Source organism: Acipenser ruthenus, chromosome 3 (assembly GCF_902713425.1).
Source record: "Acipenser ruthenus chromosome 3, fAciRut3.2 maternal haplotype, whole genome shotgun sequence".
Classification (NCBI taxonomy): domain Eukaryota; kingdom Metazoa; phylum Chordata; class Actinopteri; order Acipenseriformes; family Acipenseridae; genus Acipenser; species Acipenser ruthenus.
This window is the reverse complement of record NC_081191.1, coordinates 18,376,102-18,402,727: the sequence shown is the minus strand read 5'-3', so window position 1 is coordinate 18,402,727 and position 26,626 is coordinate 18,376,102. Positions and strand designations below refer to the sequence as shown.

The window sequence follows — 26,626 nt, the reverse complement described above, 5'->3', positions numbered from 1 at the left end:
AACCAGTCTCTTGGGCCAATAAGAGACTGGTGGGAAGGCATATAATAGTTGCCTCTGCCACTGGTGTGCCAAGGCACTTATTGCCAGCGGGTCCCCGTCTATTATGAAGAACCACAGGGACCAGTGGGTTGATTCCTGTGAGATCTATCTATGCTCGCCTGAACCTCTCCCAAATGAGGCTCTCCTTGAGAGGAGGTCCGCAGCCCAGTTTGTCACCCCAGGCAAATGTACTGCCTGTAGTGAGAGGTTCGCTTGTGTACAGAGCAAAAGCTTGCAGGCCGCACGATGGAGACTGGGTGACCTGAGGCCGACCTGGTGGTTGATGTAAGCCACTACTGTTGTGTTATCTGTAAAAACAGCACATGTCTCCCTCAAACCTCCTGCAAAAAATTCTGCAAGGCCAGGTAAAACTGCCTGCAGCTGCACTGATGTGGAGACTCTGCCAAGGGGGTTTCCACACACCTTGCACACCCTTGCCATTCCACACAGTGTCCTGGGATGGAGCGACTCTAGCTGCTGGCTTTACGCGGGGCACAAGGCCGCAGCAGGACGTAACAAGCAATAGGCTGTAGTGCACACAATACACGTAAATAGAAAAAACTATTGCATATCATTTGTGTAAAAACACAATAAAACATTAAATATATAGCAGATAGAAGTAACAAGTACATCTGAACAAGGCTCTTGTCCGGTAAGTCTTGAAAGAAACAATTGCGATGAGATCTGTGAGCGTAATCTATTTGACGGCCCATGACTGTGTCACTGGCTCGGACAGCAGCTTTGGTATATCTTATTCAGGTTTTGGGTCACTACAAGGTAAATACCCATACATTAATGGTTACATTTCGTACTTGAAGGGGAACCACACTGTGATGCAAATTGTTTTGCTAAGGTCACTTACCCTCCTCCACCAAAAGCTAAAGAGTCCATATCTCCTTTAATAAAGAACATGTTGTCTCCTGTCCATTTGAAGACCTGAAAAATAAGTCGTGCCCTTCATTACCTTAACATATAGAGTCGCAGACAAAAGTATTGACACACTACACTTAATATAAGATAATTCAAGAAAACATGTTAAATACAAGCATTTAGTGAACATTAGCCGCTGATTAATAAGACAAAGACCAAAATACACCATTTCTGGTAGCCCCCACTAGCCAAAGGAGGTTGAATGCCTGAGCAAGCCGCACAAATTAATTTTGTTTAAAAACAAGCACTACGTTAACCCAGGTTTTCCTGAACGTTTAAATCTGTGTTTTGCTACAATTTCAATGTTAACTTAAATTTAGCATTTTTCCATTTATAATACTCTTTTAAAGACTTTAGAACCATAACAATATGACTATTACATTACTGTGTTGTATCCTTGTATTATTCGCCAGATTGAGGGTGTAGATAGCAGGTGTACACATTCATTAAAACCGTTGAAAACTCAGTTACAGACATTTCAGACTTACAAACAACCTCCATTCTCAAGGTGTTCGTAACTACTGTAAAACTGGTAATATGAAATACACAATCATCATATTAAAGTCATACAACATAAAACCCTAAACTGCAAATATAAGGGTTGGTTATCGCAGCTATGAAAACGATTCAACAGATTTGCTCTCAATATGACAGATGTTTGTAAAGTCAAAGACCAGATAATCAAGTTTTTACTGTACAAACAAATGCAACAATTCCTAAAGATAAATCATATTACAGACAATCTTACCTCAAATTCAGGACAAAACGTGAAAAGAAATGTTTCCCCAGTTCCATAAAAACAATCACTGACTTTGAATGGCTCAGATGCTAGTGCACCAAAGACCTACCGTGAAAATACAAAAATTAAAAAATAACTGTTGACTTTCAAATTCAATTGCATTTTATATACAGTAGTATTTACATTCGGAATTATAACCACACCTATGCGAAACTCCGTGAAAAACTGATCTGCTGTTAGCTGGACCTTTTCAGTTTATCACTTTTTTTTGTTAACTTATTTATTTGTATTATTTGCTTCAGGCTTTACCCTTTAAAAATACCCTGTAGATTTATTTTCAGATTTAAATGAGCAGCTGTACAGGTTTCTACAGTACCACTTAATGGCAGCAGGAATCTACGTCAATATACTAAAGCAGCGTTGTCTCGCACCAAACAGCACTGCATTCAGTTTAAACGTTGACGATCAGGCAGGTTGTTGCTGAAAATGTGGTCATATAATCAGATTGGTTAATTTACACCAGATATGGTATTCTCAGTAGGTCGTTGGATATATTTCAACTTTGATCACTAAGAATTTTTTTTTTCCTGCGCACACGTGCCTTTGGTTGCATCTTTTGCATAATGCAAACCAGTTGTATAAAAAGCTACCTCTGTATGCTAACATAATGAAAACATCACATTCCATATGAATAGTATTGTGTGAATGTTACAATATGAACTCTACAATATTAAAATAACTGATGCCTAGTTAAGATAATAAAACTCTAGAATTCAAACTTGTCCATGATTATTTGTCTCGTTACAGTATATTTATTTGTTTCTGGTAAAATGCAATCTGTAAGAAGAGAAGAGGCGAGGCCAAGTTAACATGTACTACTGAATCTGCATTGAAACTATTTTAATGGTTTGCCTGCTAACAGATTTACCCAGTAAAACATACCAGGTATGTAAGTAAAATGCATATCCCCGTCAAAGAAAGAAATACCACATTACAATGCTAATATATTTTTGTTTACGACTGTGAGTCGCCCTGGATAAGGGCGTCTGCTGAGAAATAAATAATAATAATAATACTATCAAAGTTAGAATAACTTAATTTAGTAGTTTTCTAGTTGGTTCTGAAAACCACTGAACAAAATCAGTCAAGAATCAATGCAATATTAGGCCAAGTACTTTTGCTAAGACATGAGGTGCATCAACTTTCACAAAACTACAACTTGCAGATATTTTACCTGTCCATCACTGTCTTTTAGGACCATCAACACTGGTGTGTCTTGACCCTGCATTGTACGATATAGCGTCTTTATGCTCATGCCATTTCTTGCTGTGCTGAATGCAAGTGTCCATGGATAACCAATTGTTCTTGGAGGAAGATGCTTTGCAAGCTAAAAAGCAAGCAGATAGACAGATTATGGAAATGATACATCTCAAAAACATTCTTCTAAACATCTGGCACTGCCTCTTAACTAAGAATGCCTAAAAAAAATTCACTTAATTTGTAGTACCAATGCAAAAGAAAAAACCTGTCAAGGAGTCGGGAACCAATGAAATGCTTCCGATTTAACAGGCTGGATTGAAGCCACCAATTTTGTGAATTTTACCAAGAATAAGTAGAAGAATTGTGGGGAAGGTTAATAACAATCCGAGATTCAAACTGAATTGGCTGCAAGTGGGACTGGGGTTTCCATTTCAACCAAAATTGCATGGTGAAGGTCTCAATGGTTACAGGCCAAGGAAAAAGCCACTCTTAGGAAAACGTCATAAGGACAATCGCTTAAAGTTTGCAAAACAGCATTTGAATGATGGATATCGGTTCTGGTCAAAGGTTTTGTGGAGGGATGAAAAAACAATTGAGCTATTTGGTCACGGTGATAGTCGTTATGTTTGGAGAAAGTCTGGTGAGGCGTACAAAGAAAAGAACACCATACTGCTGCTAGGATCCTTACCAGATGTAAAAAAAAATGATCACATTACCCCCTGTCTTGTCCAGCTGCACTAGCTACCTGTAAAGTTCAGGATTACTTTCAAAATCTCCTGCTTGCCTAAAAGGCCCTTCATCACACAGGTCCAGCATATCTCTCCAACCTGCTGACCCGCTTTGTCTCTGCACGCAAGCTGAGGTCTTCTGACTCTGGCCTGCTCGTTACACCAAAGCAAAAGTACACCACACTCGGAGAGTGCTCTTTTAGCTTCATGGCCCCGACTCTCTGGAACTCTCTCCCAGCTTTAGTGCATGCAGCTCCCACAGTCGCTCGCTTCAAATCAACTCTCAAGACCCACTTGTTCTCTCTTGCTTTCAATGCTCCCTAAGCCTGATATGTGTTACTAGCTGTTGTCAAAATTGCTATTTCATGTTTTTTATTCCATCTTATTTGTATGATTCTGTATGACACACGCATCCAGAATGTTTAGAATTCACACCCTAGACCTGTGTTTAATGTACTATGCCCTGTATTTCACTGTATTTAATGTATTGTTCCTCACTATCTTGTAAAGCGCTTTGTGATGGTGGTCCACTATGAAAGGCGCTATATAAAATAAAGATTGACTGATTGATTGATTGATATCTACTGTCCAGCATGGAGGTGGTAATACCCTTCTATGTGGCTTCTTTTCCTCTAATGGCACAGGCAATTTAGTTCCAATACATGATAAAATGGATTCCATAGCATACCAAAAGATATTGGCCAATCATCTGAAACCCTCCGCTACAAAACTTGGTTTAAAATGCAATTTGATGTTCCAACACAACAACGATCTAAAGCACACATCAAAATCTACTTCAGAATGGTTAAAGAAGAATAAAATCAAGGTTCTGGAATGGCCTAGTCAAAGTCCTGATCCAATCCGATTGAGAATCTTTGGTATGAGTTGAAAAAGGCTGTGCACAAGAGAAGTCCTCGGAATTTGAATGAACTGGAACAAATTTTGCGTTGAAGAATGGTCAAAAATCACTAAAGAATCATGCCAAAAGATATCCTAATCGTTTAAAAGAGGTTATTATTGCTAAAGGTGCCACAACTAGCTATTAATTTCATTGTCTTTGTCAGGGTCTGAAATAAATAAATTGTAGAGATCTATTTCTTGTAACTTTTTCCTCATCCACAAAAGCAAATCTTTTGCTTCAAAAGATTTTTCCTAAAATTCTTTGTTTGAGAAATTTCTAGAAATTATACATTTCCATTGGGGTTGTCCATCCATCAACAGTCCAAAGCACCTTTGACCATTGTTCCATAGTCCAATTTCTGTGTTCTTGTGCAGATTCTTTAGTCTTGTTGCCCTTTCTCAACTGAGGTATTCTAACTGTAACACATCCTTTAAGTCCTGATTTCAAGAGTGACCTTCGTACTGTTGATTTGATGGACAACGACACCTGTGCCTTCTGCCAGTTCTTTTGTCAATTCAATGCTTGTTTTCTTTCTATCCCTTAAGGATATTATCCTAAGGATAAGTATTGCTCATCCTTGTTAGACAGCTTTTTGGCTTTGTGCCAAGGTCTGCAGTCCATATTTGTTTCATGAATCAGTCAAGAAAATAATGTTTTTGAAGTCCATAGCACATAGTTATATGAGATCTAACTACTTAATTACAGCATGACTTTGGCAGTGTAATACTGTTAATACAGAATTCTTCGTATTATACCTTCAGCCTTAGCTATGTGAAACCTGGCACTGAATAAAATTCCTATGACTATACTTATATATTCATACAGTATACAAACACCAAACCACCAACAAGTAATGGACTTTTACAGGAAATAATAAAAACTTACTTTCTCAATCTGCCCGGGCTGAAGCAGTTCACTCGGTTCACTTAGATTTGGTCTGAAAGTGTCTGGTTCTAAATCAGTCTTGATGGCTGGACCTTGTTTTGAATTCACATCTTCTTTTGTTGTTATCTAATAAAACAAACAAGTCATTAGTACAGATAAAGAATTACATAAAACACCCTTTCTACTGATAACATACTGTGTTACAAGAATGCAAGTATAACATTAAAGCAACATTTACTGCCTCAAATATAATTGCATCCTTGCCGACCAACACCACAGCTGAGCTCTAAGCTCAGTAACTAAACCTGATCAATGTCACGACACAGATCGTGTTCACTCCAGGCAGGGGTATTTCTTTGTTAGTACAGACATTTTTTAGTACAGTTTTTTATCAAGACTCTCCAGCAATCCAAACTAAAGCATTAATTTGTTTATTGAAACAGGAAAGCTAAAAGGGTTCTTCAAACAAATGCAAATATCCAAGATGAGAATTTTTTTTTTTACTTTATATATTTTATCTTACATTTGAATATTTAAAAAAAATAAGCCAAATCAAACTGATAGAAAATATTGGCTAAAATGATTTGTTCATTCGCTGTATTTATTTATTAACACCATTTTTTTTTTTTTTTTTTTACTTCTTCAAAGTTCTCTTGGACATTTGTTTAACTTCCACATTTCTACCTACTGTAAGATCACAGCACTCCACAGAACTAATCTACTACTGCAGTGTAAATCAACAGCATTTTGGAGAATTATATTGTTAGTACTGTCGGTAAAGGGTATCAGCTGAAGAAAAAACAGAATTATCAATTGGACTATGAATCAAATTTAATCGAATTAAAAAAAAAAAAAAAAAGTATTGTGATGTGAAAATAAAGTTATCTGGTTACTGTACTAGTTTGGTTATACTTTAGGTAATACATGCTTGGGAAAGTTTGAATGCACTCAAGTCATATAGGACTTGAATGGTTACCTGTATTGTATTCAGCTGATACTAACCCAAAACAAAACAAAACACACTTCCTCCCAACCACAATCTCAATCTCTCCCCCCCCCCCCCAGCCCCTTAGAAATGAAAAATAAATCTGAAAGGAGGTCCTCATCACCACAGAAGATGCTGTAATGGAGCACAGTTTGTAAGTCATCACTAAGCAGGCAGACAGAAAATTCCTCATTTGTTTGAAACAAGATAATGAAATAGCCCTGCCACACTTGCAGTATAATACAAAGCATATTTCTTTAACCATATCAATGACCCCTCAAAACAGAAATGTATGAAATCTAACCACAATCATAACTGAATGTGTAACTTGGGGCAGACTAATATTAAAACACACACATATCAAGAACTGGGCATTGCTATAGTTAAAATGTTCCAAACACTACAGCACATCACAGCAATTGTACTAACTCTTCAGGAAATGAAGGAATTTTCTGCAGAAACTTTTTGTAGTGAAGAAGCCACTGACAAACCCATTGGATGTGGGATTTGCCCCAGACAAGAACACTACAATGTACTGGAGTCTCTGGAGAATGGGTTTAACTACTGAAGGGGGCACCTTGAGACGTTTGCAGAGTGAGCGGAGTTCTTCAGTATTAAGAGCATCGATCCTGCGGTGATACTCAGCCACTGACACTACCTGAATACAGAGACAGGAAGAGAATAATGCTGCTGACAACTGAGGAAGAGGAGGAAGTAAAAGGATGGATAAACAAAAGATTGAAAATATGGACAGGAAAGGAGGGAGTATCCACGCCTGTGGCAAAGAGAATTCATCACTTCACCACCTCAAGTCTATGTTTAACTGTTTTGTTCTGCAGCCAGTACCCTAGCCTTGATATTTTAAGATCCAGGGACAAGCCAAAATACAAACCGGACTATTTATGTAAACCAGTGGGAAAAAAATAAACAAGAAAAGGTCATTGGTATTTTCACAGTCACCGAAGACACAATCGTTCTGGTGATCTGAATGACCCACTGTGAAAAAAATATTTCTTTAATGTACAGTATAATGTAAAAATATTAAATTATAAAATATGTAGTATTTAAAACACTTCTGGGTAGGGGTAAAAAGGTTTATTTTGAAATTACAGAAATGGTTTATTATCAAAGTATGTTTTTGGTCATCAATGCAATCAGTGATGATAGCTGCAGGGGTGCCATCAACGGTACAGTATGCTTTAATCACATCTTCATAAGTGCAAGTCTTATATTGGAAGTTTGTACATCTACATTTTTTTAATATTGGTATGAGGGTCAGTCTCGAACACATGGTACCCAAAGTGTCAAATTTAAAAAATGACTTAATTGCATTTATTTCTTTAGTTAACTGTGCAAGGTATACGTTTATATAACATGCATCTCTTAAGAAAAAAAAACAAACAAAAACTGCCATTTTCAATTGACACACAGTTTTATTCAAGGACCACCCTACTACTCTTATGTAACATTGACACAAAAAGTGTGCTTTTTATATTTAGCATGCCACTTCGAGTTATAAAACACTGCACAATATGTCCTTTTGAAGACTTTCATGGATTGCTTACTTACATTTATCAAAATATAATTTAAATTATGTTTTACATCCTCAAACATGCAATGCATGGAACTGTCTCAATATTGACCTCATTCAACATTGTGTTATTATACAGAAATCCAACTGGAACTTACTCATTTTTGGTTCCAAGACATCACAAGTAATGATTTTTTTTTTCTTAAATGTCATTTTATTGTCCTAATATTTACCTGTCTTGAAAGGGATATTATTATATTAAATATGTGCGTAACATGGACACCATGGCGTCTATGTTCCATGCAAAACTTCTCATGTAACATTGTATTATGATGGACATTTCAGAAAATAGTATATAGTGCATATTAAAACCAGCAATAAACTTCATTTATATATTTGCAGTTATTTATTGTGACATCCAGAACCAGAAAGTCTCTTTTTAACAGCAAACATGCTGAAAAAATGTTAATTTAAATCCTTACATATCATGCACTTATATTCCCTGTGTAGGTCTTGTGTACAGTCTTGAAAGAAGCAGACATTGCAGCAAGCATGTATTTTCATGTTTGTATTATTTTTTTCTTTAAACCTGATACCAGAAAGCTGTTTGCATGCATTACGTGATACTGTGCAGTTTCTAGGTCACCATGTGGAGACCGAAATTCTCTTCACCTGAAGACACTGATGGCAAGGCATGTCAGTCATTAGGGGAAACAGCTACTTGGTTAATGTCAAGAAAGAAAGAATGGAGTGAATTTCAGTCTCCAGGTAAAATGACCTAGGAAGTGCATATAACAGAGGTTTCTGGTACCAGATAGCTTTTTTTTTTTTTTTTTTTTTTTTTAAATGAAAAACATGCTTTTGTTTCTTTCAAGACTGCACATGCGAGAACTACAAAAGAGAACAAAAAGTGCAGATAGACCAACTTACTCAATTACTTCATTAGCTAGAACCTTTTTAAAACTTTACTAACTATGCAAAGTCAAAACCCTTGTAAAACACTGGCATTGTTAAGTCCCTTTTCTTCGCAATCTTGCATTCTCAGTTTAAATTTCACTTGTAAATAAAACTGATTGCAAAATACATCCTTTCCCTCAACTTAAATATACTTCTACTGTTTTGAATCACACAATTTCTTTAGAATGCAGACTTTGCTTATATTCCCGTTTGTTTATAGCAAAGTGTGCAAAATCTTGGGGCCAAATTATATTTGGGAGCTATAAACAAACTCAAATATAAGCAAAGTGCATTCTAAAGAAACTGAGTACATACTGTGTGCAATTATTTTGATCAATGACTAATCATATACTGAAACATTTCTAGAAAATGAAGAATTACCAGACAGTGTAAAACAAGCTTTCCAGCAGGTATTATATTATGTGCCTGCCAGGCAGTGAGAGATATTAACAAATAGCCCAGAAATGAACACACTCATAATACTGACTTCAGCCTACAGAACATCTTTAACTGAGGAGAAAAAAGTAGATATGACAAGTACCGCAATTTCAAATTTCAAAAACTCAAAAACACATTCTTCAGAACTGTAAATCCATAGACACACCTCACAAATATCTCCTCCCTGGTACCATACAGTACTGTACAGCTATGGCCAAAAGTTTTGCATCACCTAGAATTTTATAATTGAGACATACATATATATATATATTCTTATATATATAATCGCACAATCTACAAACAAACGGACAGTAAGATGAAGATGGCTGGTAATTGTTTTTTTACAGTAGTGACATTACATAGAAATTACGGTTTACGTTCATATTTGTCAACTCTTACGCTTCTTACAAGAGATGTATGCATGTAATTATTGTCATTGTGCGTACGTGTGTGATATATCATACAGAATGGGATCAATGTGAATGCAATAGTGGTATTATTACTTTAGTGCTGCCACACAAACAATGTACACATCGATGCTACAAAGTTTCCCAAGCTGGTCTGTAAACACTCAGTGTCCTAAGAGAAACTGCACCGCGTCTGTAGTGACTGTAACTATGAGAATGTAAGTATTACCACAGTATAAGTATATTTTGCCATTAGTTGTTTTCCTTCTTTTAGCCGCCTGAAGGAAACATTTCCCATTCAAAATATTAATAAAAATAGGTGAGTAATATTCATGACTTTTAAATCTCCCCAACTGCACCGACCAACCTCTCTCGTTTTTCAGGTCTGTAAAGCAAACAGCCAATGGCATTGCCGGAATATGCGATCCCTCTACCGTGATTTGTCTCCAAAGTGCCAGAAGGCGGTATTTCCACTAATCAAGAAGACACAGTAACTATATTCTTGCTGAGTAACTACAACTGCAAAATAAAACATTGTGATATGAAACCGCAGACAAAACAGCCAAAGCTATTTTAAGAATAACAATACCAGCAATAATGTGGATGTGGTTAGCCTTGAACCCTCTTATTAGGATTATCTAAACCTGTAACCAGATTTAAAAAGATGAGGTTGAAGGCTGTTACTTATTTCCTCTTCCAGTCAACATTTCTGCAGGCATTCTTAGAGTAATTTTATTCACACATCTCAGCAGAATCATGAGCAGTAGATGGTTTTTCATGGAAATTAATACATTCACTATTAAATTTTAAAAAGTAAGGAAAATATGATAACATTGGTAGGTAAGAAGAATGTTTGAATCAACACAGCTCAATATATTCAAATCACAAGACCATTTGACTTTTCAAGTTACCCCATCAGTCCAGGGAGAACAAATCAGTCCACTTTGTTTCCTACTTCATTTATTTGCATTACTATTTAAATTCAGGTATCAACTTCTGTAGCTATCAATTTCATAGAATCGAATCTTTTACATCCAGTGCTTTTGGCTGTGGCAGACTGTAATTGGTACAGGTTAACTTTATATGGTCTCCTGCTGCAATTTCCTACACCCCTGTTCACACAATACAATGTCACTCATGACTTGGTAAAGTCATTTTGTTTGAATGTTTATTATTATTATTATTATTATTATTATTATTATTATTATTATTAGGATTCCATTATATAGCCTAACTGGACTGGAATTTGGGTGTAGGATCGCCAACGTTTTATGTAGAAAAACACATTTGTACCCACTGTTTAAAAAAAAACAAAAAAAAAAAACAACAGTAAACAGATATCTTATTTCCTCAACATTTTCTTTGTAGACAGGTTAAGCTGATATTTAAATCGCCAGCCACTGGCAATATAAATATGGAGACCCCACCTCTCTATCAGGCTGTCTCTATGCCTTACAAGTCCAGTTTAGCTCTTGTCTGCACATGTCTTTGCATACCTCTTGATCCAACTGAAAATAATATTTTCCATTTAAATACAATTTCAGTTTTTTCCTCTGTGTTACTGAATAATAGGTTGGTGGAATTTGAAAACAAAAACATTAAATGAAGAAACAAACAAACAAAACATTGCATGGCTACATGCCTAACAAAACATAAGACTTATGAAGGAAAAAAAAGTAGACTTTTACATTCAATATTTAAGTAATGCATCTTGTTAAAAGATATACTAGAGCAAGACATCATCATATTGCCACCTTTATGTAGTAAAATATATAATGTATATTCAAAGCATGCATACCATACTGGCTGCTAGAACATCAAATTAAACCTTAAAACAATGCAACAGGATGGAATATGCAGATGATGCAAAATCAGATATACTAAAATAGCAGTACAAACACAAAATACCTTCAGCAAAGAACAAATCACAGCAGGGGCAAGGAGAATAAAAAAAAAAGTTCAGCTGCACAGAATCACAAACATCACAGAAAACCATTAAAACTGTTGAAACAACAAACACTGTTTACTCAGCAGAACAACATTTAACTGACGCACATGATCACTATCTTGGAAAGATATAAGCCATTTATTAGCAACCATTGTGCAATTAAATAAGCTTCATACCAATGTACACTGAATTAAACATTAATTCAGCAGAACATGGTGCAGAATAGGAAAATGATTTCTAGTAGTCCTACCTCCCAGTCCTTTGCTGTTACTTCACTTGCTGGTTCCTCACCGGTTTCTGACTCCTCATTCCTTTTTACAACCATGAACCCTGGCTCTCTTCCCAAAACTCCAGCTCCTTCACCATACATGTCTGGACTCCACTGTATGAAGAACGCATACAAATGGTCCGTCCTAGAAATAAGACGAGAGGATAGATCAGTCATTAGGACGACCTTTAGGCCAACTGCAAGACTGGCAATAAGAATACAGGGTCAGTTTGGCATTTTAAACAGGATATGCTGTATACACTTTTATACAAAGATTAAAAAAAAACAGTAGACCAGCGTGTACACTATATTGAGCAAGAAATAATTGTAATATGTAGGTATGTTTTAAATAAAAAATCTGACACTTTGAAATCTAACATGAAATACTGAACTGCTATTATGGCTTTCAGTGGACTTTTGCGATATTTTGTAGTTTCTTTAATTACATTGTGTTAAATAAAAGATCTAAATTATGTTCATATAGTTTATTTTTATTATGTCTCAATCCTAAAATTCTAGGTGATACACAACTTTTGGCCATAGCTGTACAGTAGAAATCAATTGGTTGTAAATCAGGTTTGTTTAAATTCCTACAAGGTCATCACTGACGAGATGAAGAATACAGTAGTGTTTATATGAGCATCCATAACTTAAAAAAGCAATGTAGATAACAGCACTTCATGCTAAATTTACTTTTCAACTCTGCTTTGAAAGAACAGCAGAATATGAATATACATGTATGTTAATGGAATTTATTTATTTTCCTTCTTTTGGAACGGATGGATGTAGGGCTGGGACAACACATCGATCCATCAAATCGTTGGAATAACTAAGCGTGACCCAAAAAAAAAAAAAAAACCCTAGAGAAGAGACTAGGTAGGCTGCATTTCACGATCAGATTTTGCTAGTTAAATTTTAATTTAATTTAATTTTAAATAATGCCATCAGACGTTTGGAAGTTTTTTGTTTTTTTTACAAAATAACAAAATGGAAAGGCAAAATGCGCTGTTTGTGGAGTTTTAATGAGCTTCTGTGGCAATACCACCAACCTGCGGGATCATTTAAGACAGCACCTGACAAAATATGACAGCGGGAACACAAGTAAAAAACATAAGGAAACAGCACCTTCAGTGACAGCTTATTTTGGAAATAAAGTTGATCCAAAAAGCGTCAGAGCAAAAGAAATAACAGGCCCGATAGTGGATGTTGTCACACAAGATATCAGACCTGTTAGTATAGTACAGGGAGCTGCGTTGAAAAATCTGATTGTGAATCTTGCTCCATGCCATGAAATGCCCTGTCGAAAGACAATCTCCAAATTCATTACTCTGGATCACGAACGTGCAAAGGAAAAGCTTAAACAGGATTTAAGTCAGGAGTGTAATTCAATGTCCATCACTACCGATGTATGGACAAGCATGACACAAGAAGCGTTTTTAACAGTCATCTGCCATTACATTAAGCAAAAAATTGGGAACTCGAATCAAAAGTATTAATGACACGAAAATTACACAAGAGACACACAGCTGTGAATTTAGCAGAAGCGATCAATCAGATAAACACAGAGTTTGAAATGGATACAAAAGTAAAGCTTGTGTTCATGACAACGTGGCCAACGTGTGCAGAGCAGAGTGACATGAAGACGGGATTCCTGCGGGACCTACAGGATTCCCGCGGGGAAAAAAATTGTTAAATTTTGCAGGATGGGATGGTACAGGAGTGAAGCTCACGGGAACGGGGGGAACTGGGAAATAAAAAAAATAAACCTCTCAGGACAGGCAAGAATGGGATTTAAGCTTCCGGGAATGGGAAGGGACGGGACTACTCTGCCACCAGCAGAAGGGAAAAGTGTTTTTTTGCTCTTTAAAGTCGTAAAAGAGCCCATGACATGGAACTTGACTGTTACCATAAACATACAAAATAATATTAACAGGTCTCACTTGAACATATAAATCACATTAATTTTACCAAATTATGTTTAAATCGCGTTACAATGAATCAAATAATACCCGGAAATACACAAAGGGCGATCTCCATTTCCTGGTTTGGGGCCAGGAGACTGTGACCTCACAGAGTGAGATACCTGCAGGCTACTTGCACCTGTCTGTATGGATGACAGCGACAGTTAAAGTGATTGTAGCCTAATATTATCAGTTTCAGATATCTCTTATGAATATGCTTATAAAGACCCTGTGCTTGCACTGTATTTTTTTCTGAAAAAACAAAAACTAAAAACAAATTACTAGTAGTATACCAGTAGTGTTTAATGCAAAACCCTATAAACCCTTATTTTATACATGGATATAAAATATCTGTACCTCCAAATAATAGTTGATGTCTGTTTATCATGGGATGGGATGGGACGGGATTTTTTTTGACAGGACAGGATGGGATGGGAATTTAAAAAAAAAAAGTGGACGGGACGGGACGGGAATAATTTGGACAGGACAAGATTGGAAATGATTACTCTTTCATGGGATGGGATGGGATGGGATGGGACGGGATGGGATGGGACAGGAACATTTTTGACAGGACAGGATGGGACAGGACTGAAGTTTAATTCCTGTGTCACTCTCTAGTGCAGAGCAATGTCTTTGCTTTCTGCAAGCGAGCGTGCTGTGTTACTTTTTGGTAGCGTGGCAAGTGTGAGCTGTGTAGGGCACAATATGAATCTGCATTCAGAAAAGCTTGGAGGATGTACGACAAGTCCATACGTTAGTGGCAGCAGCAAGGAGACTGGTTGCACATTTTAAAAAGAGTGATATGGCAACAAGTGCTTTAAATAGGAAACAAACAGAAATGCTGAACACAGAAAAAGCACCACTCAAGTTAATACAGGACACAGTTTATTGTATGTTTGAAAGCCGCCTTGAATTAAAATGGCCAGTTATTGCTGTTTTGTCAAACCCAGATTTGACCAAAAAGTCTGACTCAACTACTTTAGATCTCATGAAGCTAATGTCTGAGATACTACTACAAACATTCAAACTGGCGCTACAGTACTTTTGAGTGCAGAGAAGAACATTACGGCTAGTTCTTTGTACCCACTTGCAACAGGGATAAAACACAGACTGACTGAAGTTCCTGATGAAGAGGAAACACCGTCTTCTTTAATCAACTGATTTGCTAATTCCAGTTAAACAGTTTGAGAGATAAGCTAGTGCGTAATTTGTCTCAGCGATTTTGTTTACATCAGCTGAATGACCCAAGTAATGAGGTTATGCCACTGCGTTTTGTGTCATTTCTTGACCCCACGATTTCGCCATCTGGATTTCCTATATGTGTCTGAAGCACTGTCTTCCAAACTAGTGAGGCTGGTGGAGGACAACCTCGAATATGACGGAAATCTTGCATGTACAAGTGAGTGCAGCAAAGAGGACTTACCTGTTAAAAAGAAAACTAAGACCAAACAAGCAATGGCATTGTTACTTCGTGGATGGCAACAAACACACACTATTTCCAAGGAAACCTTAATCCAACAAGAGATGACTATTTATGCTTCTAAAACTCCATTAAACATCAGCGAAGATGCCCTGATTTGGTGGAAAAATAACCAGACACGCTTTCCCAACCTAGCAGCCTTGGCAAAGAGCATGTTAAGTATCCCTGCAACATCGGTCCCGAGCGAGCGTGTGTTCAGTAAAGCAGGGATGCTTGTGAACAAACTCCGTTCTTCTTTGAAACCAGAGAATGTGGATGCCATAATATTTCTGAATAAAAACAGAAAATAAGCTCTGGAGAGAGCACAGACTTTGTTACGTTGGACTTGTAAATAGTTAATCTTGTGTTCCATGTTAGAGTTTTATTTTTTTCTCCCTCTAATCCAGTTGCTGTCAAGACATCTTAAGGTCAGACAGTAATATTTTTTATGTTTTATTAACTTTTTGTGGGGAACCTCGCTGACAGTGTGACTAAACATAAATAATTAGAAATGTGTAGTTTTAAGTTCAACTGGAGAAACGTTTACTTTTTGTGATTAGATCGGATTAAAATATATGTACTTATTATTTACATGTTTCTTTTGGGTTATGAAAAACGATGCATCGGGTCTTTATGAAAACGATGCATTGATAGTAAAAAAAAAAAAAAAAACATTATCGTCCCAGCCCTAGATGCATGCAAGCAATTGGAAAACAACTGTGGAAGATCTGACCATGGACTGGATTTTAGCAGATAGCTTTTGCTGCAAAAATGATGGACAACATTTGATAAGTACATGGGATCACAAAAAGTATGACCTTATTGTTATGGCAGACATTATCAAATTACTTTGGTATGCATTGTTCATTTGAACAGACAGCCTTAAAGCATACTAAGAAGTGATATTAACAATGTATTGCAATTACACCTGTAGATGTCTGCTCAAGGGCTTTATGACTTTCAGTGGTAGTCCAAGTAAAAAACTGTCAGATTGAACAATATTCTTTAGTAAATAAATGTTTACGTTACTGCAATGTGCCAATACAAGTTGAACCATTTGGGAACTGCTATGTTTTATTAAAATAATTTTTAACTATTTCGTAACCTATTTGATATGTTAATCGTACAGCTTGAATTTATTTATACAGTAACAATATCTATCAAAATAGTGCAACATCATTATTATAGTTAACTTATAGACAGCATCTAAAGTTTCTATTTGTTTAATATTTCTTGCTTCACAGAGTCCGAGGACAGCGTGTGCTCGTCTTCGCCCTCCCGAGTCAGCGCAGGGGTGGTAGCGGTGAGCTCAGTATAATAAAATAATTGGCGATTACAAATTGGGAGAAAATAATAAAAATAAATTGGCAACTACTAAATTAAAAAAAAAAAAAGAAAGTTATGCAACACCCAATGCCCCTGTGTGAAAAAGTAATCGCCCCCTTAGACTCAATAACTGGTTACGCCACCTTTAGCAGCAATAACTACAACCAAACGCTTCCTGTAGTTGTTGATTAGTCTCACAGCGCAGTGGAGGAATTTTGGCCCACTCCTCCATGAAGAACTGCTTCAACTCAGTGACATTTGTGGGTTTTCGAGCATGAACTGCTTGTTTCAGGTCCTGCCACAACATCTCAATGGGGTTTAGGTCTGGACTTTGACTAGGCCATTCCAAAACTTTAAATTTCTTGTTCTTCAACCATTCTGATGTAGACTTGCTTGTGTGTTTCGGATCATTGTCTTGCTGCATGACCCAACTGCGCTTCAGCTTCAGCTCACGGACGGATGGCCTGACAGTCTCCTGTAGAATTCTCTGATACAGAGCAGAGTTCATGGTTCCTTCAATGATGGCAAGGCGTCCAGGTCCTGATGCAGCAAAGCATCCCCAAACCATGACACTACCACCATCATGCTTGACCGTTGGTATGAGGTTCTTACTGTGGAATGCAGTGTTTGGTTTTCGCCAGACATAACAGGGCCCATGTCAGCCAAAAAGTTCCACTTTTGACTCATCTGTCCATAGAACATTGTTCCAGAACTCTTGAGGATCATCCAGGTGCTTTTTGGCAAACTTGAGACTAGCATTTATGTTCTTCTTAGTGAGCAATGATTTCCGCCTTGCTACTCTGCCATGAATCCCATTTTTGCCCCGTGTCATTCTGATGGTGAAGTCATGAACACTGACCTTAGCCGAGGCGAGAGAGGCCTGCAGATCCCTGGATGTTCTTTGTGACTTCCTGGACGATTTTATGCCTTGCTCTTGGAGAGATTTTGGCAGGACAGCCACTCCTGGGAAGATTCACTACTGTCCCAAACTTTCTCCATTTGGACAATATGGCTCTGACTGTGGTTCGGTGGAGCCTCAGAGCCTTAGAAAAGGCTTTGTAACCCTTTCCAGACTGATAGGCATCAATAACTTTTTTCCGGAGGTCTTCAGGAATTTCTTTTGTTCGTGGCATGATGTGCCTCTAGAACCTGTGTGCTGACAACTTCACTCTGATGGTAAGGGCCAAAGTTAGTCAGATTTATATTGGCCAGGGCTGGCCCAAATCAGGCCTGGTTGTTAACCAAAGTACTCAAACAGCTGACCCTAATTATCCCTTTAATTGGGTTGAGTTAACTAGGGGGGGCAATAACAACTTTTTCACATCTGAAGATTGCATGTTTGATTACCTTGCACACCAAACAAATGAAAGAAGCACCAAACTTTGGTGTCATTTTTTCCCTCAGACTCCCTCTATATACTACTACAACCCACAAAAAAATCTGACCAAATACCAAATGTGGAAAATGTGCAAATATGCAGAAAATCAGACAGGGGGCAAATACTGTATTGTATATAAATCCCTGTATATTTCAAAATTATCAAAACACATTATCTCAACTGGAAAGTTTACTTAACACTTTCTTCGTGACTGTAATGTGTCAAGACCAATACAAAAAAAAGTGTCTGTTTGAAACAATACCGTAACAAAAACAAAAATCGGGCCAAAAGCACTGCCAAGTTGACATATTCATGTTAAATAGCTTTCTTTGACAGTAATAATAAGTGCTTGGTAAAAAATATAATACAGTATAATATCCATTGCCTTCATACCTTTCCTGTGGAACAGCGAACCAGTATTCATGCTTTCTGTCCCGTTGTGCATACTGCTGCATGGATGCACTTGCCTGAGATACAAAAGTCTTCCTCATAGGCTTCCCAACTCGAAGACATAAGAACTTGTGGGATCTATGTCTTCTCTTCTCTTTGTAGACAGCAGTCCCTGTGGGATACAGGAAACACGTTTTACACTTCACTTTATGAAATGTGCTTTTCATTCAAATGGCACCCATTGTAAATGGTTGAACCATTATAAGAAAGGTACGTTTTTTAAAAATACAGCTTTAATATCAGCTACAGTACAATCATATGACTTTAGGAAATATGTATCAAGTAATAAGAACACACCTTACAGGTGTAATATTCCCATAACAAAATGAATGAGGTTAAGTAAAGAATAAGCTCTTAATCAGTACATAAGGCCTATTCAGGTTCAAACTAACTTCAAATATGACTTGAATTTTGGCCCCATTAACAAAGCTTTAACCCTCTGCGGTCCATTTATTCAGCGCACGTCAGGCGAGTCAGGTCCAATTTATTTTCACGCGCACAGTTTATTTTAGACGCACTGTTTAAAAGTATTTTTTTTACAGTATAACAGGTTTAAAAGGACTGCATATCAACAGGACACTCAGTACTGCATCTCCAGCACGGCCCCACCCCTCGTTCGCTGTATTTTTCAAATAACTCGTAATATTAATATATACCGATAAATCATCTCTTGATCACTCGTTTTATCCCCAAACTCCTCAATAATGCAATCCAAGTCGTTATTTTATTACTATAACATCTCAAAAAGTTCTGCAAATGTCTGTGATATTCTCGGAGCGCTGGATGCGGAAGCAGCTATCTTGTTTGTTTATGTCAATGTTATCTATGTGGTGTCGGGTCTATCAGTATTCATGATATACGCCCTCTTTTTTTATTTTTCGGCTCCTATCGGTCTCTCTCTGGCATTGAATGGTTTTCTCGGCTTTTTCCGGAGAAAAAACGACTAGAGACCTGTTTTTTGCGTCTTTTTGATGATGTCGGACAGGGTCCGACATTGGACCGGAAAGGGAAAATTGCGATGTTGGACCAGGTCCAAAGTTAACACATGAGTTATTTACAGATGTGTTAAGTGGTCTTTTAAGCCTATTGTTCAAACTAGGAGGAGTAAGCCTTCAAGACTATACAGTATATAAGAAATACACAACACAGCAGTGTTACAACAAATAGCAATTACTATCATGCTAGCTGGAAAACAGAAAACCAGCAGATGCATGGTTGTACGGGGAGATTCTCTTTGAACACACGCACCAGGGGATATGGCGTTTATCTGATAGGCTGTCCCAGTTGATCCCAAGTTCCTGCTCGTAATATTTAGTGGAATGTGCTCAGCTGCTTGACCTACTGGGAGAATATCCAGCCCACAGGAATAAAAATATTAAGATCAAGGACGATTATGTTGAAAAAAAGATAATAAAAAAGAATAGCAGAGGCATGCACAGTGCAGTAGACAGCAACAGTAACATGTGCATTGGTTGTAAATACTAAACAATTCAATAAAGTATACAGTTCGTATCATGCAAGAATGCTTTTTATATACATTAACTTGACTAGAAGTACTTGCACCCTAAGCAGATTGTATTGTCTAGCTCTGATAACATTATTCCACTGGCAGAAAGCCAAAATCTTATCCACATGGAACTGCTATTTGACTATTAGTAAAACAAATGTATATTTTTAAAATTAAGTAAATCAGTGTAGTTGGTGCTTGCAGAAAAACCAATTGATCTTTCAACTGTGAAAAGGAAAATATTCAGCTACCTAAAAAAAGTACAGAATTTCTGCTGTAAATATTGCACACTTTATTAATAATAATGGTACACTTTATGTACTCACTAATGGAATTGTGTAGGTTTACATCCATCTAGATAGCACATGACTGAAGGAACAGATGTGGGTTCTATGTAAATTATGATAAGCTAAACTATGTGCAGTCTCTACAGTATTGCATACTGTTTGACACACTTCTATTTGTATCCATCTCTTAAGAAGACTGTTCTCTATGGCAATACAGAAAGGTATTTCTAGGTCAGCCATTTTAGTTTTTTGAAATATAAAAAATCTGCCAGCAATGTGAGCACCAAGCCCATGCTAAATATTAGTGCTGGGACGGACAAAGGATTTTCATGTTCGGATATTCACACAATTTAAATATTCGTTTGGATATTTGTTTGGTTTTCAAAAAGTAATGAAAGCCATTATATTACTCAGAATGCAGTTAGAGACAGCATAGCAGCAGGGGCAGGGGGGGGTGGCCCCTGTGTGTGTGTGCCTTTATTTTACAGCAAGATATTACAATATGTAACACGTTACAGTAGAAAAATATCCCAGGAGTAAAGCATACGTTGTATTGGCCTTACTTCACCCCAGTGAATTAACTACAAAACAAAGGATGACAAATAGCAGTTCAAATTACTTTGTTTTGTTTATTCCTGAAATAAATAGTACAAGAAGTTGACACCGCATTTTATTTATTTTTTACTTTTTTTTTCATTCCTTGTCATAGCTGTTTCTTCTCAGTAAACAGTGGCCATAGACATGTTTTCATAAAGTAACATGAAGTTTACTTGTGTCTTTTTGTAGCTGAACAAGCAAAACGAAAACTGAAATTTTAATTTTAAACACTGGCGTTGTAAAATAAAGGGGAAAAAACTCACCATTTTGGTTCTCGTTTATTACATTCCACATAATAGAAAGTCCCAACAAAAAATATATAATATATAAAATCTATATAAAAATCACTTCACAACATTTCCAGCAAGTTGGGCACAGTTTAAGCGAGGTATTTCAGAATGATGTGCTTGCCTTTTTTCTGTCGCATGAGATTCTGACTCGCTCTAAAGCAGCACAACGCAATTTTGACCCAGATGGCCTGCCATAGAGATTATGCGTGCGTGCGCGCGCATAATCTGGTTTGTTTACTTTTTCCTGTTTAAAACTTTTAAATAGAGACTCGAGAGCTGCGGTGTTGATCCTTTGTTTTTAAAACATATTAAATCTCACATATCACACAGAGCTCTTTTTCATTTGCCATTTTTGAAACTGTCGCGCAACTTCTGGTGGCTAACTCCATCTTAGAGAACACTTCGGCAATAAGAACACTTTGCTTGCTTCCCGACGGGTGCTCTCTTAGCCAGAGACTACTGTATTTGGTAAAGAATTCATACAATCATTTCAAGTCCCTTCCTCGTTTCTCGCACGCTACACCACTGCTCCGCTCCCTCCACTGGCTCCCTATCGCTGCTCGCTTTCTGCTCCCTTCTATCTCCAGACTATCATTTCTCCCTACACCCCCTCCACTCCTGCACCACCGGCAGATTTATCTGTCGTCCGCCCCCCCGCCGCACTTTCAGAGCCCGCTCCTTCTCCACCCTTGCCCCTCAGTGGTGGAACGACCTATTTCTTGTATCTTGTACTCTTTACTCTTATAGGTATCCGTATGCACGCTTTTTGTAATTGTTCTAATTTGAAATGGTTCTTATCCATCTACCATACTTACTACATGCTCTTAATGGACTTGTATAAGCAAACATTTTTACTATATGTTTAACTGCTCTTAGTCAAACTCGCTCTTAAATATATTTATTTACTGTATTCCTTATGTTGTTCTTATTAGAAATTGATCTTATTTTCTACTGATTTTACTGTACTTTATAACTGCTCTTATCTGTAATGTGATATTCTGTAATATGTTGTACTGTGATATTTTGTAAGAACTGTAATTCGCCCTGGATAAGGGTGTCTGCTAAGAAATAAATAATAACAATATTTCTAAAATATGGCTCCACAGAAGCTCTGCTAGCAAGTGAAACTTTGAACATGTATGGACATTAAAAGCTCAAAAAGGTCTCAAGATGTACTCTGTTTATCTACTAATGCCCCTTGTAGTTTATAAAGACTTGATTTATAGCTGAAATATGGAACACCTAATAGAATACCCAAATATAATGCTATGCCACATGAGAAATCCAAAATGATCTTGGTGGTCGCAAGTCTGAAATATGAGTAGCTTTAAAATCTAAAAGGACTTTACAAATCTTGACACTTACTTTAAAACGGCAACATACATTTCAAGCAGACTAAAATATCCTAGCAGACCCAGGCCAAAATATGACCTAAAAACACAAAACATTAATATCCTCTGCAGCAGTCACTGTCTGTAGGTCAGAACCCCTAACTGTTGCCGTGGTCAATTATCTAGCATTAATCCTTAAGTAACAATGGGTCAGAGGGGAATGTTTGTGATTCCAAAAGGCCTGCAATTAACAGATTAATTAATTAAAATGATTGCAGCCGTATAATAACTTGAAAAAGTTTAGCTTAAAAACTGAAAGTGTTAACTGCATTATTTCTTGATTCCGCAACAGTGATTTAGAATAAGCTTGTTATGTATTATACAAAAAGGATTTGGAGTTTCGTGCACACAACTCCACTGTATTTTTGGGCCCTGTTTACAAAGCTTTAAATAAGGTTACTTAAAGACTTTCAAACAACATTAAGATGTATGTTATGATTTCAAGAAGAACCTGTGTTTAATTTGCAGTATTAGAAAAACATGATCTAGTTTCATAGTTCCTGATTAGCAACAGACTACCTTACCAAATGTAACAGTTTGCAATACTACATTTGTGCTAATTGGGATCAGCTGTAAAAAAAAAAAAAAAAAAAACACATTTAAAAAGCATTATAAAGTCAATTTATATATTTATAAAAAGAAGGGGGGTACCTTCTCCTGGCCCTTGTCCTTCTACGGCTTCCCCTGGCCTATGCTTGACTTCTATGTGAGTCTGCTGTACATTATCCCTTTGCTCCTTGGTTTGTTGCATAGTGTGACTCTTCCAGAGTTTTCTGAGCTCCTCCACCTCAGTCTCAGAATCCCGGGTGCGCTCCCTGATAAACTTGCCCTTTTCTGCCTCCTCTTTGTTCTTAGAACACTGAGAGTCTGACACTTTGCATTCTGTTGCTGCATCATCCTCACAGGCGGAATCTTGCTCTTTGCTAGTCGATGTGCCTGTTTTATGCCCCACACCGTGCCTTTTTGATCCCGCTGGAGATCGGTCTATAGTTTGGCTCTGGGACAGGTTTTCCTCCTGTTTCAATTCCAGTTCTGATCTTTCCACTTCCGTTGTGTGACTCAGAAAGCCACTGTCATTGGCAGATACTTCTTCAGCAGTTGATTTTGTAGAATCTCCTGCCTCATATGCGAGGCAGCATTCTGCACCAGTCTGGTTTATGGTTTGTACGGATTCTGAAGAGGCCCCGGATGATTTGTCTTGCCTGAGTTCGTCAGAAGAAACAAGCTCCTCCCGAATAGGGGAGAGTTCCGACTCCGTAAAGACATCTTCAGACAAAGACTCCTCTGTGCTTCTTGGTGCAGTACTGGTACTGTCATTCGCTGTCTCCTGAAGCTTTAACTCCATTTCATCAGTGTTGCTCCGTGATATTCTTTTTACATGACATGGTTCTCTTCCAGAAATTAAATATTCTAAATCTCTGTAAAGAAAGAAAAAGAAAAAAGATACACAAGAAGTGGTTACTGTGTGTTATAATTTTCCTCAAATGCAAGCTATTGGCATGCTCAAAACCATTGCTGTTAAGTTTATAAGACTTTTAGGGTGAGGATGTCAGCATGATATAAAAACACTAAACCCCATTACAGTACATATTACAACAGCTCACACACACAGAACAACATTCCCAGGAGATCAACCAACAAGAAAGATTAGTAGAAGGAAGATCCGCCTGGGACATTTGGAGGCTGCTGGAGATTAGATAATGCAGGCAGATGTTGACCAGCACCTGATTTTCCCACCCAAGACTGCGACAACTACCCTTCGACCTGACATTGTCCTGTGGTCAGTCTCAGCACGCCTTGTTCTCCTGGCAGAGAGGATTCCGTGAATGAGGCATACGTGAGGAAGAAACTCTGGTATGATGAGTTAGCCATTGAGGTGGAAAAGCAGGGGTGCAAAGTCCGGGTTAATCCAGTAGAGGTGGGTTGTCTGGGAACTGTTGTGCACTCCATGACCTGGCTTCTCAGCGATACTGGATTCAGTGGACAGGAATTGCCACGTATACTGAAGGCTATCCGAGGAGGTAGTAAGAAGTAGCAATTGGCTCTGGTTGAGTAGGAAAGAGGCCAATTTGGGACCTCAAAAGAGGTGACAATGAAGTTAACATCAATGAAAAGAAATGGATGTATAATAAATGAAAAGTAGGAGGTCTAAGCTTTCTGCCAGTGTAGGCTCTTGTATGGACGACATACATAGGGATTTAAAAAAAAAAAAAAAAAAAAAAAACACATTTCCTTCCTTTACTCAGATTACAAAATCTAAACCAATCAGGGTCGACATAAGACACTATTTGCTGTTGAAGGTGTCTATAATGCATCGTAATTTAAACAAAAAGCTTATCATGCTTGCGTTTTTAGCTATTGGGGTAGAACATGTGCATGCGCGTCATTTTACAACGATGATGTAGGGAGGATGGGGCGAACTTCACCCAGTGCTGCCTCTGACACAGCGGCTTTTTAACCTCAAAACTATATTATACAAATTACTGCAGCACAGGCATAATACTGTTTTCTTAGACTAATACATTACATTTCATGTAAGACTTTCATAATTGTGTTTAGATATACAAAACCCATGCCTTTAAAAGTGACACATACGCATTTATCTGCAGTACAGACTTGCCCGTGCAAAGCCATCAGTGAAAGATGTGATTTTGAGAGGCTGCCTTGTGCACTTAAAATGTTGGCCTTTCAATTTAAAACCACCATCTACCCTATATATATATATATTTTTAGCTATGAAGGCTCAAGGTCAGTAGAGGGCAAAACTCAAATCCAATACCACTTTCACACACAAATGCCACTACTGAGTCGTCTCAGAGATGTTAAAAAAAGTATTTAAAATGCCCATTCACACAGCACGAAATTGCGCAATTTATGGCGGTATAATACTTTGTGAGTACAACTGTCAAACCTGTCAGTCAACAGATCATTTTCATGGCAACGGAAACAAAATAAAAAAGGAATGTTATATACTTATATATATCATTTTTTTTAGCTTTTAATGAATGCCGCTGGAGAGCTGTAGTGTACTGTAAATGTCCCTGTGCTCGCTTTGTCCTCTCTATTAATAATATATATGTATATATATTTAATTGGGGTTGCATTATTAATATTATTTTCATTCAGCCGTCCGATTCCAACTGCAGTGTATTAAAAGTTGTAGGATTGTCTGAGTTTCCTCTGCATTATCAAGAAGTCCCCCGATCACATTAATTGGATTTGCGCAGGGTCTGTGCCCCCAAATTCTACTGCACAGTTCAAAGTGCTGAACTAGCTGCCACTATTGTAAAGTTAACAATTCCTTAACTTCTTCCGGTCTCCAATTAGTATCTCGTTCTAGATCAGACATTGTATTTGAAAAAAATTAAATTGTGTACAACCGACAACAAAAATATCCAACTCGTCCGGTATACAGTCATGTGGGATGCTGACTTTCAATACACACCCATTATAGTGCTTCAGTGCTGGCACAGCCTTTCACACAGGAGTTAAGACGTTTCAGTGCTGTCTCTGAAGCACCTCACGAGGTGGCATAAAATATGACGGCTCTGTGACTGTATAGGCAATTCACTCAGACCAAAATGCTGCATCAGTGCCGGTTCTGAGTCGTCATAACTCGTCTGTGTGAAAGGAGTATAAGATGGCCACCTGGTAGAAAATGTAGCTGAATTTGGTGTGTAAAAACTAAATTTTACAGGATTGAAACTAATTTTTTGGGGGCATTTTGATTTCAGATATGTTTAAACTTGGTAAAATAATTTTAAGTTAGGTAAAAAAATAATAATCTATTTTGGATTTTGTTTGTTGAAATCTAATATTATGTTGACCACCCTAATTTGAGAAAAGGAGAAAAACAAGCATGTCAGTTACATACACACCCCTTACAAAAAGATAGATCCCCATGAGTAGGCCTACACATAAACAGCAAGTTTTACATTCAAACATTCACATCCATACAGTATAT

The 26,626-nt window shown here is 37.4% G+C and overlaps 1 protein-coding gene across 8 annotated transcripts in view; it reads right to left on the bottom strand.

The window, feature by feature from the left end:
• Positions 1 to 26,626, bottom strand: part of LOC117394346 (oxidation resistance protein 1-like) — a 155,481-nt gene that overhangs the window by 6,977 nt on the left and 121,878 nt on the right. For 3 of the 8 annotated variants that reach the window (XM_059012690.1, XM_059012692.1, XM_059012696.1), the window contains 9 exons: positions 23,314 to 24,080; positions 19,839 to 19,931; positions 18,534 to 18,702; positions 11,999 to 12,161; positions 7,045 to 7,125; positions 5,483 to 5,608; positions 2,943 to 3,095; positions 1,718 to 1,813; positions 902 to 975 (listed from right to left, as the gene is read on the bottom strand). In XM_059012690.1, the coding sequence (XP_058868673.1) occupies positions 902 to 975; positions 1,718 to 1,813; positions 2,943 to 3,095; positions 5,483 to 5,608; positions 7,045 to 7,125; positions 11,999 to 12,161; positions 18,534 to 18,702; positions 19,839 to 19,931; positions 23,314 to 24,080 (1,722 nt within the window). The remainder of the gene's footprint in view (positions 1 to 901; positions 976 to 1,717; positions 1,814 to 2,942; positions 3,096 to 5,482; positions 5,609 to 7,044; positions 7,126 to 11,998; positions 12,162 to 18,533; positions 18,703 to 19,838; positions 19,932 to 23,313; positions 24,081 to 26,626) is intronic. The other 5 variants (XM_059012694.1, XM_059012697.1, XM_059012691.1 and 2 more) reach the window with 4 other exon arrangements.